At 41.3% G+C, this 15670-nt stretch overlaps 1 protein-coding gene across 1 annotated transcript in view; it reads right to left on the bottom strand.

Moving 5' to 3' along the window:
• Dcdc1 (doublecortin domain containing 1) overlaps positions 1 to 15670 on the bottom strand; it is a gene marked incomplete at its 5' end in the record, with an annotated part of 409318 nt that overhangs the window by 194979 nt on the left and 198669 nt on the right. The window contains 2 exon segments of the mRNA XM_037204436.1: positions 2584 to 2747; positions 5843 to 5944. Coding sequence (XP_037060331.1) covers positions 2584 to 2747; positions 5843 to 5944 — 266 coding nt within the window.

The raw sequence follows: 15670 nt of genomic DNA, 5'->3' as shown, positions 1-15670 counted from the left end.
ATTATAATGCATGAGGCGTTAGGTGAATTTGAGAATTAACATCATATTGAAAACATCTTAAATAAAAAGGATGGTCTTCTATAAGCTATTTTTCTCTAAATAGGTAAGAAATATTTATGGTTTAACTCTAGAATGTTATCCACATTGTTGTCCATGAGATATTATTGCCAATAGTATTTAAACTGCATATAATCATGATAAAACAGACAAGTTCAGCGTGTGGGACATACTGCAAGAAAGGTGCTCAAATTCTTGAAAAACAGATAAGCATGATGAGAAGCAGAAAAAAGGTGAAGGAAATGTTTTAGATTAAAATGAGATATTGAAATGGACCAAACACAGCAGAGGAAGTTTACCTAGCCACTGGGTACACTGAGCTCCACAGCACCTGTGGGTAGCCGACTGCAGAGGGGCTATCAGAGGAGAATGTGTTATTCTGGACTGTTAGGTACACATTGCGGTTAGGTACACATTGCGGTTACACAGAGGGTCTCATTCTTCAATTTGCCAGAAGCACTTAAGGAGTAAAATTTTAATAATTGTCTGCAATTACTTTCAGGAGAGATTAAAAAAAAAAAACAGGAAAGCTGATAGCTGATTAAATGGGTGAATCGAAATGAAGAATATGAAAATATTTGTTATGGTACTCTTCCAACTTGTCATTGATTTGAAATTTATCAAAATATGCAAAATTTGGAGGAAATTTTAAACATTCATTTTTACATATGAGTATGACTGCCTATGTCAAAATAATTATATACACCAGAATACACCCTGAAAACAAACACTATTCACTCAGTAAATATTGTGCATTTTCTCAGAGTATTTTAAAGTATGTGCCAATACAATTTTAGAAATACACATTTTAAAAATTCCAGTGGCATCAAGATGCTGGCACAGTTATCTTGTGCTCTGTATCACATGAATGCTTTATTTCCAAAATGAGGGGGGAAAGTACATCATCCTAATAAAATAATGAGTTACAAACAAACTTACAAACTTACACAGTTTTCCAGAATCAGATTCTGGAATATTAAAGATTACTGGCATTGTACTATTCATTTCACAAATATGACTAGCTAAGAATACATTTTCAATCTTTGTAAAATACTTAATTACAGAAAATATGATAAAATATGATAAAATCATTGCTTTCACTTTGACAAGGACATTAAGAGGAAATAAGAATGCCCACTTGATTGGAGCTGTTCTCTGCCGTGGAAAGAGCTTGCTAAATTATGCCGAAATTCTTACTACAGTAAAATCCATCACTGTTTCCATCATTGTGAAAGTGATTCTACTCCAAATATAACTTAGATTAACTTGATCCTTGCCTATAGTGAAAATGTTATCATTCTTTATGTACACTCCAATTCTGTGAATTATACAACGTAAGAAATCAATATGTGTTTTAATTTAATTCTATGGGGACAAACAAAACAAAATTTTTCGGCATGACACCCCTCCACCCCCTGATTCCTTCATGGATTTCTAAGGAGACTGTTGCTTGAGGTTTGAAATTTTGAGCAAACACCATTTACTGAGCTTTCTTTTCATTATTGTTAACATAAGATCAATTCAACCTTACGTGCAACACGATTTCGTTCTACCTCTAAACAATGAGCTAAGAAAATTAAAAACAGGCCAAAAAAAAAAAGTGTGTTTAAGTTCCCTGACAAGCAGTTTCAGAGTTCATCTGGATGCCTCCTGTCAAAATACGCATACATTTCTGAGAAATTCAACACAAGAGCCCAGCTTGTCAGTGCCTAGATACGGCAGCCTTTTTCTTTTTTCAGAAACACAGATAATTTTATGCAGGAATTTACCAATCCACAAAAATTTACACAATGCTCAGCAAATAGCCAGTAATTATTGTCAGCTAATGTAAGGCGCTGTGAGAAACAGAACTTTGATAGGAGAGGGTTCACAAGCTTTACCAATTTATCTTTAGCTGTCCTGTCATTGGTGCTTAGGAGGTTAAGACTTTATTTGTGAAAACATAGAGATATCGTGGGGAATCATGTTGTCTACAGCTTCATAAATCTTGCTTAAGATCCTTTTCAATTACCATCCATTTCTCCTTTAAAAAGGGACAAAAAAATAGAGGAGAGGAAGCAGGTCAGGGCAGTGTGGGACGATGACAGCGTGATGGGCTTGGGCCCCCCGTGGCGTTTCCATCTGCTATCATTAAGGTGACTACTCAGACATGAACAAATCCCTCTTGCTGTGCTGACAGGCAGACCTCAAGAACTATGACAAGGCATTAAGACAGAAAGTCAGAGAGAGAGAGAGAGAGAGAGAGAGAGAGAGAGAGAGAGAGAGAGAGAGGAGTTGGTCATATTCCTTCCATAAACAATGCTGCCTTACCAAAAAAAAAAAAATGTTCCTTAAATTTTATTGGAATTTTTTTAAATGTTCTCTCTCTCTCTCTCTCTCTCTCTCTCTCTCTCTCTCTCTCTCTCTCTCTCTCTCTCTCTCTCTCTCTCAATTCCTAAAGGGTCTTACTTGGCTTCTCAATTCTCCTGCTAAATGAGCTCACTGCGGAGAGATTGAAGCCACACGGAATAATCACCTTGCTCCTACCTGTATGCTTTCCCATAAGAAAGCCAAAGTTTTTGCCCATTCTTCAGCTGCAGAGGACTCTTAATCTCTTGACCACGCTCATCGAAAATCCGGGCTGAAGAAAAGTGGAGGCCTTGTGAATTGACGGAGGAACCTTGGAGCCGTTGATGGATTCTGAGAAGTAACTGGTGCAAAGCAGGTGAAGGGGATGAAGAGGAAGACATAAGCTATGTGAACATCTGTAACAAACTGTCTCTGTTCTGCTCCAAACAAACGATAATTAAATTCATATAGAATGTTAAAAGAAGTGTGAAATGACGGCAATGTTTAGTTCAGTGTAAAGTAACAAAATGAGCACGGGCTTTTAACCAGCAGGGGGTGCCACAGGCTTGTGATTGAGCCCTGACCCTTTGGCGCAGTGCCTGAAAGCAGATGTGACAGTCTCACAGAAAGAGCATTTAGCTTCCACACCCGGTACCAATCCTCTTTGATGAGAGCTATGCTTGTCTTGTCTGCACTGCACGGTTTGTTAGGCCCTTCCAGACCACATTTAAGTTTTACTGTTACAACAGGCTATCTCACGATCCCCGAGCTTCAGGTAACTGGGTGGTAGAATAATTCCTCACTCCCAGGACTGCAAAAACCGACAAGCCTCTCAGGCTTTGCTGGCTCTTTCAGAACTCTTCTGCAAGGGTTTTAATTGCAAGCCCGGCAAGCCTTGGGAATGATTTCAGGAAGTGATGTCTGTGAGTAAGACATAACTGGAGTGTGAGTATGAAGTGATGTCACTCTACGTCTTAAATAATAGCGCTGTTGGTGCCACGCTTCTTGCGGTCAGAGACTAAGTTATGGAGAGGGTATTTCAAACGTAAATGAATCCAGTGGAACTGTGGCACATGAGGTACTTTAAGACGTCTTTCATTATCATCTGTCACCTTTGTTTCAGCTTTTCTGCCCCTGCTTTTCCCAGCTCGGCACCTCACACTATCCATCACTCTGCCCCCTCCCCCAGCCCTCTGTCAGAGACCTCCCTTTCTTCTCCTTGTCAGTTCTTAGCTTCTCAATTCCTTATCACTCTGGTCCCTGCAGGCATGTGGTCTCTTCGTTTTCGCTTTCTTTCCTTCTCCTAATTTCTACTGAAGGAACATGAAGAGCACTAAATGCGGAGGCTCAGGAGAAAAGAAGCTTCTGTCCTCATAAACATTTTGGGCGTCTCACTTCTCTGGCCATAAATTGACTAAGTACAATACTCTCTTTGGTCAACAACTATACTAACAGAATTCCTCAGAACTAAATGCTGCCCTAATTGGAGGAAAATGATGGTAACTCTGATGTCAATCAGCCCTGTATTAGCCAAACTTTTAGTTAGAGCATCAGAGGGCTGGAAATGATGAAGTATTTCTTTTTGTTTCACTAAAGTTAATATTTCTTACCCAACAGAGCTAAATTCTATATATTACAATAACAACATCTGATCTCTTAAGTTGTTTAACAGGTGAAGGCATTAGTGAAAACCTGTATTGTTTTGTTTTCCTTACAGGAAGTGCAAACATATTTCAGAACCCATGAGTTATATTTCCAAAGCCCCACATTTAATCCCCTGTGCTCTCAACTCTTGAGCTTAGTTTTGCTGCTTTGCTATGATTTCAGAAAACATGCAATGCTGGTCACGATGGGTTGTTTTGTTTTGTTTTGTTTTGTTTTGTTGTTTTTGTTTTGTTTTGCTTTGCTTTTATCACAGGATTTTGCTTTAGAGGTATCACTTTTTTGTAAAGGAGAAAGACATGAAAAATATAAGGCTGGATCCTGGGGCGGGGTATGTACCAAGGCCAATGGTGTTGAGAGGCAATGGGCTCTGAGCTCCCAAACATGTAACCAAATTCACTTTCATAGGAGTTGCACCGCAATCTCCATTTCTACAACTTGGTGACAGACTGCACTTTACGTGTTCAGGGATGAGCATTCAACAGCCTACGGGAGGTAAGGGCCTTTGAACCTTTCATCTGGAGGTCATTGGCTAGGGCTGGGCTGTGGAAACCAAAAATTGTGATAATCTTTATCCATTTATCTTTAAAGCTATCATCACTGGGCCTTTACAGGATAAGAATTTGCTCCCAGATCTGAGAAGAGTATGAAACAACCTCTTAGGGTGGTGATTGAGACAAATGTCTATACAAGGGAGAGGACCGCCTAGGATGCTCTCCTATCAGAATGCTCTCTATAGAGTTTTTTGATGCCCCAATTAAAGTTCTGCAAACTCCACCCGCATTTACTTGAAAATTAAAGCAAAGCACAATTTCAGTCAGTCATTAGTCAATATGTGAAGTTTTCATGGAATAACAGCTTTCTGTATAAGACACCTCTAGTTTCAGCATTTACTAAAAGATACAATACTCTAATGTAAAAAGGTTGTGAGATAGGTAGAAAATTCTAGAAGGACTTTGGTACCATGGCAATTTCTATAGTCATGGACATGATAATAAAAGGAAACCAGCTAAGGCTTTGGCTCTTTCTCTAATAAATTAAAATAACATTTTCTTGTCTCTTCTGGGTTTAGCTAACGATCCAATGAGTGCCACTCAACTAAGATGAAGCTTTTGTGATTGGCTTTACAGGTCAGGTAAGGAATGCTTCCAGGGAGAGGTAAGTCTGAGGGTGCTGTACTGAAGGAGAGAAGAGAGCGAGCTTCTGAACAAAGAGGAGGCAACAGAGCCCAAGACACTGGTGTGCACTCGGGCGCATAACCCCAATTTGTAAACAACGGGGTGTTCCATGTCCTTTTATGCAAGACAAAAGCCCAAAATAAAGACCCTGAACATGTTGGTTCTGCCTGAAAAACATCCCAATTGTCTGGAAAATAGGCAAAGGTAAGAGTGCCCTAGATAAATTCATGGGATTTGCTCCCAGTGAGTACGGTAGAAGACCAAGGCTCTGTGTTAGTCACTCAGGGTGCATGGCTTAGAAATACTACTCCCAGAGTATACCCTCCACTAAATGTTATGGCATTTCTTTTTAAAGTATAAGAAATAAGTAACTAACTAAAAGGAGAACAGTCTTGATGTATCAAAACCAGTGCCCAGTATAAAACTCTTTTCAAATACAAACACACTGGAACACACTGGTGGTTGAGATGTGATTAGGTTAAGGTTCAGGAGTCAACACTCCACTGTATCTCACCTTGTAGAACAACAAATGGCTGGCAGTTTATAAACTGCCTTGAGATTTACATTAACTCGAAGTTACATGGGGAATGCTTACATTCACACAATCAGCTACTCACTCTTTGCATTGTTTTGTCGTGTTGAGTCGGGCTATCAGATGTTAAATCTTTTCTACTGATGTAAACGGAGATCTCTCCAGTGTCTTTACCATTTTCACATACCTGGAAAATGAACACATTGAAAAATAGAAATAAACATATGTGAGCATATGCAAAGGGACATGTGTAAAGCAAAAGACCAACTATCTGAGCATGTGCAAGCAATTGGGTGGAAAATCAAGAGTACTAAGATAAGGAAGGAAGGCCTCCATCCCTCCCTTTGGTCTCAGTGTCTCACCTGACTGGCATTCCTACCATCTTAAACTAGCAGAAAGCTTGGAGCCTAGAGTAAATCACTGGTCACAGTAGATGCTGAAATGGAGCAAACATCAGCAAACGGTCAGCTAGCAACCAACTAACTAGCTCATTTCATCCTCCTTGGAAAAACATAAAGCCACAAATTACATGGAGAACGTTCAGTTCTTATTTAAAAGATATCAGTGCCCTCTTCATCTTTTGACTCATTCAACCTGACAGGTTTGTTACATAACGGGATGGTGAAGGTCAGCCATTTTAACTGCACAAACTCAACAAGTTGTTGAAAACAGAGATAAAATATTGCATTATGCAACAGTCGCTGGGAAAAAGGAAAACTGAGAGCGGCAAATGTTCTGGTCAAAAGGATCCAAATAAACCAGTCTTGACAGGACGGCCCCACTAAAGTGAAACTCCCCCTGCCCACACTGAGGATCCACGCAGGGTGCTCCATTCACTAGGCAAGAATAGATTCAGGCTAGAGGGAGGCCTGATGAATAATTTAAATCCTTGCTTTTTAGGGTTTTTTTTTTTCCTCAAAAGTTCTTTTCTTCCGTTTCTGATATGCCCATCACAGTTTAGTGTGGGACTGTTTTATCCATTTCTTGTACTATTTCCAGAGAAGGTAATTCAGGAGAATAACTTTCTGAAAAACAAAGAAAACTCTCTTTTGTTTTTTCGAGAGAGTTCAAACTTTATTGGGGAAGTTTTAACCCAGTTTGGGAAATAATGTGTTTCAAAAGTGTTTCTGCAGCCTATAGGGGCAAAGGGGAATTTAATCATGTAAGAATCCAGGGATGATCCCGCTCCATGCTCCTACAGAGCCACAGTGGTCCAGGGGACAGCCTGTGGCCTCAGCTTGGCAGCACTGGATTTTTACTCCCTGAAGTGTCTTTCCTGATGTGGATGAGAGCAAGAGAAAGAGAGGGGGGGGAGGGAGGGAGGAAGGAAAAAAGGAAGGAAGGAAGGGAGAAATGAAGAAAGGAAGAAAGGAAAAAAGGAGGGAGTGGGAGGGAGGGAGAGACAGGGAGGAAGGAGAAAGAAGGAAAGGAAGGAAGGAAGAAAGGGAGAGAGAGAAACAAACAAACAAGCCACTTTTCTGGGTAACAATACAATTCTCAGTAAGCAGTTTCTCTAAATTTTGTAAATCTGTGGGTAGGAGTGGGAAGAGAATCTTTCTGTTCCAATCATCTCTTCAGGGCTCTAATCTGAAAGGAAACTCTTGGACAGCATAGAAGTTGACAAGAGAGGTGGCCACTCCAGTTTGTGTTGACAGGTCTAAGGCTGAAGGCCTTATCGATGCTCCTTTGTCTAGACTTGCTAGGCTGTGGGCTCAGAGCAGTAAACCATACTCCAGGACACAACAGCGCAGGCGCTGCCTGGCAAAGCAGAGCACAGTCGAGCTGAGCCCTGCCTCCTCCGCACCTAGCACTGTCATTAGTGGGCTGCTTTGTTCACTGCAGATAATGAGATTTCCGGGGCTCTGTCCGGGAACAAGAGCCCAACGGACAAAAGCCGAAACCAGAAAGAAAAAAACCAGTGCACTCAAAACAGAAACACTGCCTCTAACTTCCCGAAACTCTCCAGGGGCCTAAGAAAAACAGGTGCTCTCCTTGGGAAGCAGCCATCCCTCCGCGTTCTCTGAGATTCTGCTTTCCAGCAGGCATGGCTTTGGTTTTTGAGCTCACAGACCTAGGCCCACTCTCTCTCTACCTGTCTCCAGATGCTGCTTGCCCCTCCTTTGTGTGACAAGTGTTCCTACTTCTAATGTGCTGTGTTTAGACACAGACACCTCACTAGGTCAAATGTCTCTACCACAGAGGAGACCGAGGCAAATGAAAGCTTGCTTTCCTACTGCTTTCTTGTTTTAAGAAAAAGTAGCTGCTGCCATGGCTTCCTAGAGGAGCTTGGTATGACTTCACTTCCTATAGCTCTAAACCGAAAGTCTGACCCGTGGAGCAGAATGATACCAAAAGCAGCCATGCCCACTCCAGGTAACAAAACCTAGAAAATAATAACCTGGGGTCTCTTGACAAACATAGCTCATGACAACAGAAGAATGCCTACAAATAGGAATTTATATCTATGTCCCTAGTCACGTGAAGCATGGAGACATCAAACATGTTCTGTGTGGCAGAGTATTTTCATTCTCCTTCGTGCTGGTATTAACTTTTCTTGAGCAGGGTTAAATGAGGTTGACACTAATGGTTCACCATTATGTTGTGGATGTATGCGTTCATTCAAAAAATATTTATGGAGTCCTACATGCAAGTACTGGTCAGGAAGTTAAAATATACTAACAAAGTGTAAGATTTCTGTTTAATGAGATGATTGTTGTCTGCTGGATAAGATGGAGGACCAGACAACAAGCCATACCCACATTAAGTAAGAATTCTCTTGGCATATGAAGGTATAGTTAGAGTAGATTGGCCTGACATTTATATGATTTGCTGGGCCCTCTTCTGCAAGAAGAATACAAAATTAAAAATGAAACACAGTATGAAATATTCATTTAGAAGAACAAGGCATCACAATTTGCATATATTTCAAAGCTCATACAGAAAACCCACTGTAAACATCCAAAAGTTGCAAATATTCCCCATGATTAACTATCCAAGGCCCATTTCTACTCACGCCTTTGCATGGCTGTTCTGTAACAGTTTTTATTAAAAGGAACACAGAGCACTTGGCCCAGCCACAATGCCCCTCACCAAAACCAGGCCAGGAAAAGAGGTAATCTCTTCCTTTCTGTCATATGACTAATTAAAGTTGTTATTATTGATTAGAAGGGTTTCTCTTGGTATTATAACTGTTTGGTCAGTTCATAAAGGTTCTAAGGTTGAGTTTGAATTTGACAAAAGCTTTCATCAGGTTTCTTTAAACTATGAACTATAAAATGTGGAAGAATTTCCCACCACTTAGTTGGCTCTGTTAATTTCACAGCATGCTTGTCTTCTGTTAGCCATGTTGGGTTGTCTGAGGCTCTATTATACAGAAAGTAGAACCCGTTCTGACCATCAGGCAGTAGCCACCTTTCCACAACAAATCAGCTAGGACCGATACAGAGAGAAGTGACCACTATGTCCAAATTCAACATGCCTCCATGCCACAGTTTGAATCTTGTGTCCCAGCAAAGGCTCCTGTGGTAAGGCTCCATCTGCAGGATACTGGTATGGGGAGGTATTGAAACCTTTGAGAGCAGGGCCGACTGGTAGGTCCTGTGTTGCTATTACTTCACCCTTGAATGGACATCGGGACTGCAGACTCTGGAGGCATTCTCGTTCCACATCCTACAGACATGCTGTGTTATGTTGCCTTGCCACAGGGTCAACACCTTGGAGTTAACCAATATGGATCAGAACTCCCAAAACTGGGAGGCAGAATAGCATTTTCTGTTTAGGCTGATTATCTCTGGCATTTGGTTTAAAAATGTGATTAAAAAAAAAATGGCTAACATATCCCAAGCAATTTTCTCTGAGCCATGTCTCAGAAATACCATAGCAACTCTGAAACAAATTGGTGCAAGGGAGAGCATGGAAAAAAAAATGGATTGAAAAAGGTAACAGTTGGTAACTGATTGTAGTTAAAATATACTGTGTTTGCAAATTTTATAGGTGTGCATGCTCACGTGACCATCTGTACAGTCGAGATTGGCCCCCTCTTGGTGTGTTTGAAGGGACGACATAAGCATTCACTTCATATACGTGCTCTTCTGATTAAGGGAGAAGGTAGTAAGTACCACTCGAGGCAGCAACCATGCAGTAGGCCAGGTGCCATAAGCCTGGGTCCACAGAAGGACATGGGCATAAGAGTAAGCAGATGCTCCGTGGACCCCATTGGAACAATGGTTTAGAAGTAACAGAGAGAGACAGCAGATAGGCTGGAGAAAAGCACCGCAGCAGAGGAAAGCCCAGAGCAAAGAAACTCAGCAGAGATGTCTCCAGGGGTGGTGGGGAAGCTACTGCAACTGTAGCAGAGTGAGAGGAACACACGTGCAAAGAGACAGATAAAGGCCAAGGAAGGAGCGGGGAGTCAGTGGAATGTTCTAATAGAGTAGTTACAGGGTGTGGCTCAGGTGCCGTGGTGGGCGTGTGGAGACCAAAAGACAACTTTCTGGAGTAGGGTCTCTTCCTTTGTTCTTCCTGATGCTGCACTAAGTCCCCAGGCTGGCTGGCTGTCAAGCTTTTGAAATATTCTCCTGACCCATCTCAGCATGAGTGATGGGGTAACAGATTATATCTATATCTATATCTATATATTATCTATCTATCTATATCTATATATCATCTATTATCTATATATCATCTATCTATCTATAGATAGATATAGATATAACCCACCTTTCTTCTTTTCATTATTGTTTTTTATTTTCACCTGGACCTCAGGGATCAAACTAAGGTTACACCTCAGGTTACACCGTTAACACCTTCACTAGCTGAGCCAACTTTCCATCTAGCTGACAGGTTTTAAAGGGATGGTTATGATCACGGTTTGGGAATAGACTGTAGAAGCAAGGATAATCAGAAAAGCACACAACAGTGACTCCAATCAGATTATTAATCATGGTCATGTTTAAGAAATGGCTAGTTTTTATTGGTTGTTCTGGAGTAGTGTCATTTGCTGATGTTTATTAGTGGGGCTAAGAAATAAACCCTGATGCCTGAGCTAATACTGTTGGAAACACTACTTCCACATGTATGGATATAAAGTAATCAACATAAAGATAACTTTCATATGTAAGAGTTGTAAAGACACGCATATATCAATAAATACCAAAATAATGCTATTTATTACAAATACACCATAGAGACAGTGACCAAAATTTAAACTATATAGAGTAAGCTGACTTGATGGGGATTTGAGAGCCAGTACTGATCTTTGGTAAGTTTACCTGGCATCACTTACGATATCTCTTTATGGGCTGTGAAAGCCCTTGTTCGGTACCATTATCTGGCTTTTAATACTATAAGTCTGGTTAAGAGCTAGTTGTTGGGGAACAGCAGGTTTCTAACTCTACTCAACCCCTTGGGCAGACCACCCAGGAAGCCCTCCATGATGTGAGCAGAAGGCCAAGTGCCTGAGCTTCAGAATGCCTCAGGGTGCGAATGCTGTCAAGAGGCAATAATAGAAAAATGACCCCACAGTGTGCTGCTGGAAGTCAGGGGCTGCACAGCAACAGGATTTACTCTGAGAGGTCTGTGCAGATAGATTATACAGCCTCACAAAAATCACCTGCTATATTTCGGGTGGATATAATTTAAAATGTTGCAATAAACTTATGTGTAGTGGATAATGTGTTGTCTTGGCCTAGGGACCTCTGGAATCAGACAATGAAATGAAGATTTGCCTGCAGTGAGTTCGCTGGGGTACATTCAGGAGCAGTGCTGGGAACCTAGGGATGCAGAGTGGGGGAAGAATTGTTTACAGTGTCACAGACTTCTCATAGGAGATCTGGAGCTCAAGTGGCTCATATCCACACATCCATATCCAGATAAGACACAGGAGCCAAGGTTAGAAGTAGGCTGCCTTGAAGGTGGAAGCCTCACGATAGGGAAAGGCACTCTTTTCTGCTAAGGGCAACTGTTTGTGAAGAATGTAGCTGTGGAAGCAGGGTATGAGCATCTCAGTCCTGCAAAGATGGACCAGTTGCCATGGCATCTGGTGAACACAAAGCTGTTCAGATTGTAGGACACACTGTGAAACACCTGAGCCCATACTGTCCTCCAACAACTAGGACTGTCACTTAAGAGAATTAATTTTATGTTTCAGCAAAGCCTACCATTTAGAAGTACAGAAAGTAGATGGCTACCCATGCAATAGGATTTTAGGGTTGGGCTAAAAGACTCTAACCTCAAAGTAGCCCTCCCCCAAATTTATCAAGGCATGAAATTCCAGTTAGAGATTCACTCCTTTGTCACAATTAAAGAACTTCAGCTGTAGAAGAGAAAACAGGAGGCAGAATTATTATTTATTGACCCCTTTATATACCATGATTGTCAATCTCAGTTCATTGAGCCCAAGGTAAGGTTGGTGGACAAGAAGTCAAGGGCCAGTGGAAGATCAGATCCAATGGCTTCAAACAATAGATCATCCTTTTATCTGTCTTATAAAGTGGTTCCAAAGGAAAAAAATCTGCCTGAAAAAATTTGAAATTCTCTTAACTTCAGAGACCATACATCCTAAGAACAAATTTTGAAGACATGGTGGAAACAAGAGCAAAGGACACCTGACAGTCTAAATCAGGATAAGAATGGCAGGAGAGTCAAGGAAGGTGGTAGCTGGTGAAGTCTGAGAGATGGCCTCCATCTGCTCCACACTCGCCCTGCAAGGGCTGAGTCCCTTCTTTTCATGTCTACACTCACATTTCACTGGGACTTTTACTCTTACTCCATGTCTGTGTTAACTATGGACAAACAAAATGTCCAAAATATGGTGACGAGTCCTACAAAAATCATTCTCTTATTCAATTATAATTCTCACCAAATTTACTCTATGACTACTCGAAATCATCTAGAAGATGACAGTAAGGTGATTTTCTGGGCTACTGTGTCCTTGACCAGAGAATCTAATGAGCTCTTATGATGAGACTATCTTGAGGGAAGAGAGAACAGGATCTGCACTCTGATCACATTAATTTGGTGCCTAAAATTGTGTTTAACTTGCATTAGAGTATCATGTATGGGGGTTATATGTAATATGATGTGCTTTATACATGGGTTTGGTTAAAAAAAAAAAAAGCCTCCATCTATTCCTTTTAACCAAATGCCAGGGAACTTTTGATGAGCCAAGCATAGTCACACAGCCCAAATTCTACTTCACTGAGAGTAATGAGCATTACAGTATTCAGAATGAGCTAAATCAGATTTCCCACATTCCCAGTCCTAGAAATCACATTCTTCAACTGCGGGTAGAGTAAAAATTATAATGCTATTAGGGTTTTTTTGAACAAAACCAAAAACAAACAATGCCTGCTTTGTTTTCCCCTAAGGTGGATAGCTGCTTCAATTAAAAAAAAAACATACACAAGCCACTATTAATAGCAAAACATTTTTATCTTAAACAATCCATTTTTAGATCACAAAACTGTAAGTAAAGTCCTAAGCAGGTTTGAATGCATCGCCTAATTTGCAGATACTGGACAATCTGCATGTATGTGTTATTCAGATAAAGGGTTCTGCTTGAACATGTTCATGATGAGTCAGACTAACATAGATGTCAGTGGGTAGTGCCGGGGAGAGGAACATATGTGGGCAGGGAATCTTAGCAACTTGAGCATATCAAACACTCTGTGAAAAAGCTAATTGAGAGGTAAAAACAAATTAACTGCTATGGAGAAGGACAATCTCCCTGAGAGAGAGTGAGCGCCAGCAGCAGTAAGGTTCAGTGGTTCATTTAGTGGGAGTCACTGCTGGGACCGTAATACAGCTCTGGCCCGTGGACTTTCCCTGCTGACTGCCCACCTGGCAATTCTCTGGGTACCTTCTAGGATGGCGGCGCTGCGCAGGGAAAGCCTTTCTCATTACAGCACGCTCGGCATGGGAGCCTGTGCCAGCACCGATTGCTTTTTCCCTGGTTTGCTACCAAAGCTGTTTTTCTGTTCAGCATGTGGAGAAAGAGAAGATTGGATCTTCCAGAGCACAAAGATGTACATCTGGCTGCAGATGCCTGTCAGCAAAAGAGGCCCTGGGAAGAAGTGTGTGTGTGTGTGTGTGTGTGTGTGTGTGTGTGTGTGTGTGTGTGTGTGTCTGTGTGTAGGAGGTGGGGCAACTCAGTGGCCGCGGCTGGTGCTATCAGTCAACAGGTTGGAAGGCACACTTCACACTCTCCTGAGTCTCACAGGACCTCAGTTTCTTTACCTGTAAAATGGGTAGCCCAACTAGTCTAATAGTGTATAGTCTACATAGGAGGATTAATTGTCTCTGTCACATTTTGTCGATCTTTTAAAGACAATTCTCAAAACCATAATAATGAATACTCTGTTACTCGCATTACAACTTCTTTTCAAATGCAGGCAGGGTTGGCACATTTTACTTCTCATATTTAAGGCATATCTTAGTTCTTTCCCATTGTTTACTCAAATAATTGGTGAAATAGAGCTTCTCGCAGGCTATAAAACATGTATTTTGGGGGAAATAGTCAAATAGGAAAGAGAGAATCTTCCCCATGAAACAAGGGCACAATATAAGAACAGAGTAAAAAACATGAGGTCACCAAAAAAAAAAGAAAAAAAGAAAAAAAAAAGAAACCCACAATTGTTCTCTGGGCAGTTGACTACACTGATCTAATTCTAGGCATTAAATTGATCCATGGAGATCTAAATGCATAAATAAGCTTATTAATGCAAATAAAGGCTCAGAGAGCTTTAAACTTGCTTAAGTGACCACAGAAAAAGGATGTAGATCTTAGAAATATCTTTTAGGTTGGTCTTAACAGTAGAACCTCTTAAAAAGACACATCATTTCCATGTTTTATGTCTTATTTTTGGAATTACATGGTATAATATAATGCCAAGTTTTAAAGGACAGTGTACAGATATTGATTCCCATTGTGGGAAAGTCCTTGAACTTTTTGTTGTTGTTGTTTGTTTTTGTATAACAAAACTGGTACAGTTTGAGGTGCTCTTGTGCTGTTGATACAGCTGATCCATGTGCTCAGGGCACAGGAAAGGCCAGCGGATACTGTCAATAAAAGCCAGCATCTTCCCTAGTAACTAAATCAGCTCATTAAAAAATATAAACAAGCTGATAAGATACAATGATGGAAATTCGGCACAAGGCTAAGAAGACTGACCCATTAGCTTTGCCTTCAAATAACCACAGTATTGGGCGTAGAGGGACAAAGAAAACTTTCTGTCTATAGGTCACTTCAAAATTCTTGTGGTTTACTTTATTATTGTAAATAAACACCCACTTTCAGGCCTGACTCTAAAGGGAGCTTCCATTGTTGCCTGGCCTCGCCTGGTCCCATCCCCAAATTTCAAAAGCTGTAGGTGCCACAGAAACTGGATCTGTCTCCGCTGGCAGTATGTGGAAGGCAAACCCAGAGAGCATCAGTAACCCCTTGTGTGTGAGAGCACTAATTCCAGTTAAAAAGGCATCCTGCTCCCACCTTCCACTTCCCCCGTGCCTTTCCCTCCTACTCACACATCACTGGCTCTTGCTCATCAATCCTCAGACACAATCACCCACCTTACTACTTGTTCTCCCTCCCACCATTCCCTACTGATTTGCTAATACCCTTTCCCATCAATCCTTTCCATCCTCCTCTCTCAGGCTAACATTGCTGACAGCATCTCTGTGGGGGTGAAGAGGAGGAGGAGATGCCAGCAAAGCACAGGACCAGGAAGGCAGAAGTCAGTGAGCCATAGCAACAACAGATGTTCTCATAGGGGATAGGGGTATTGGCAACAGTAGGGGATACAGAGTGAGAGGAGGCTAGGAAAGCAAGAGCGTGCATGGCACACCTGTTGCCTGAAGAGCTTGCCACAGTGTAGCACACAAAGAGCGAAACCATTGAAGGCAAAGACATTGGGAA

The sequence above is a fragment of the Peromyscus leucopus genome, chromosome 4 (genome assembly GCF_004664715.2).
Source record: "Peromyscus leucopus breed LL Stock chromosome 4, UCI_PerLeu_2.1, whole genome shotgun sequence".
In the NCBI taxonomy this organism is placed as follows: Eukaryota; Metazoa; Chordata; class Mammalia; order Rodentia; family Cricetidae; genus Peromyscus; species Peromyscus leucopus.
Note: the sequence above shows the minus strand (reverse complement) of the source record. Positions and strands in the feature narration are given on the sequence as shown.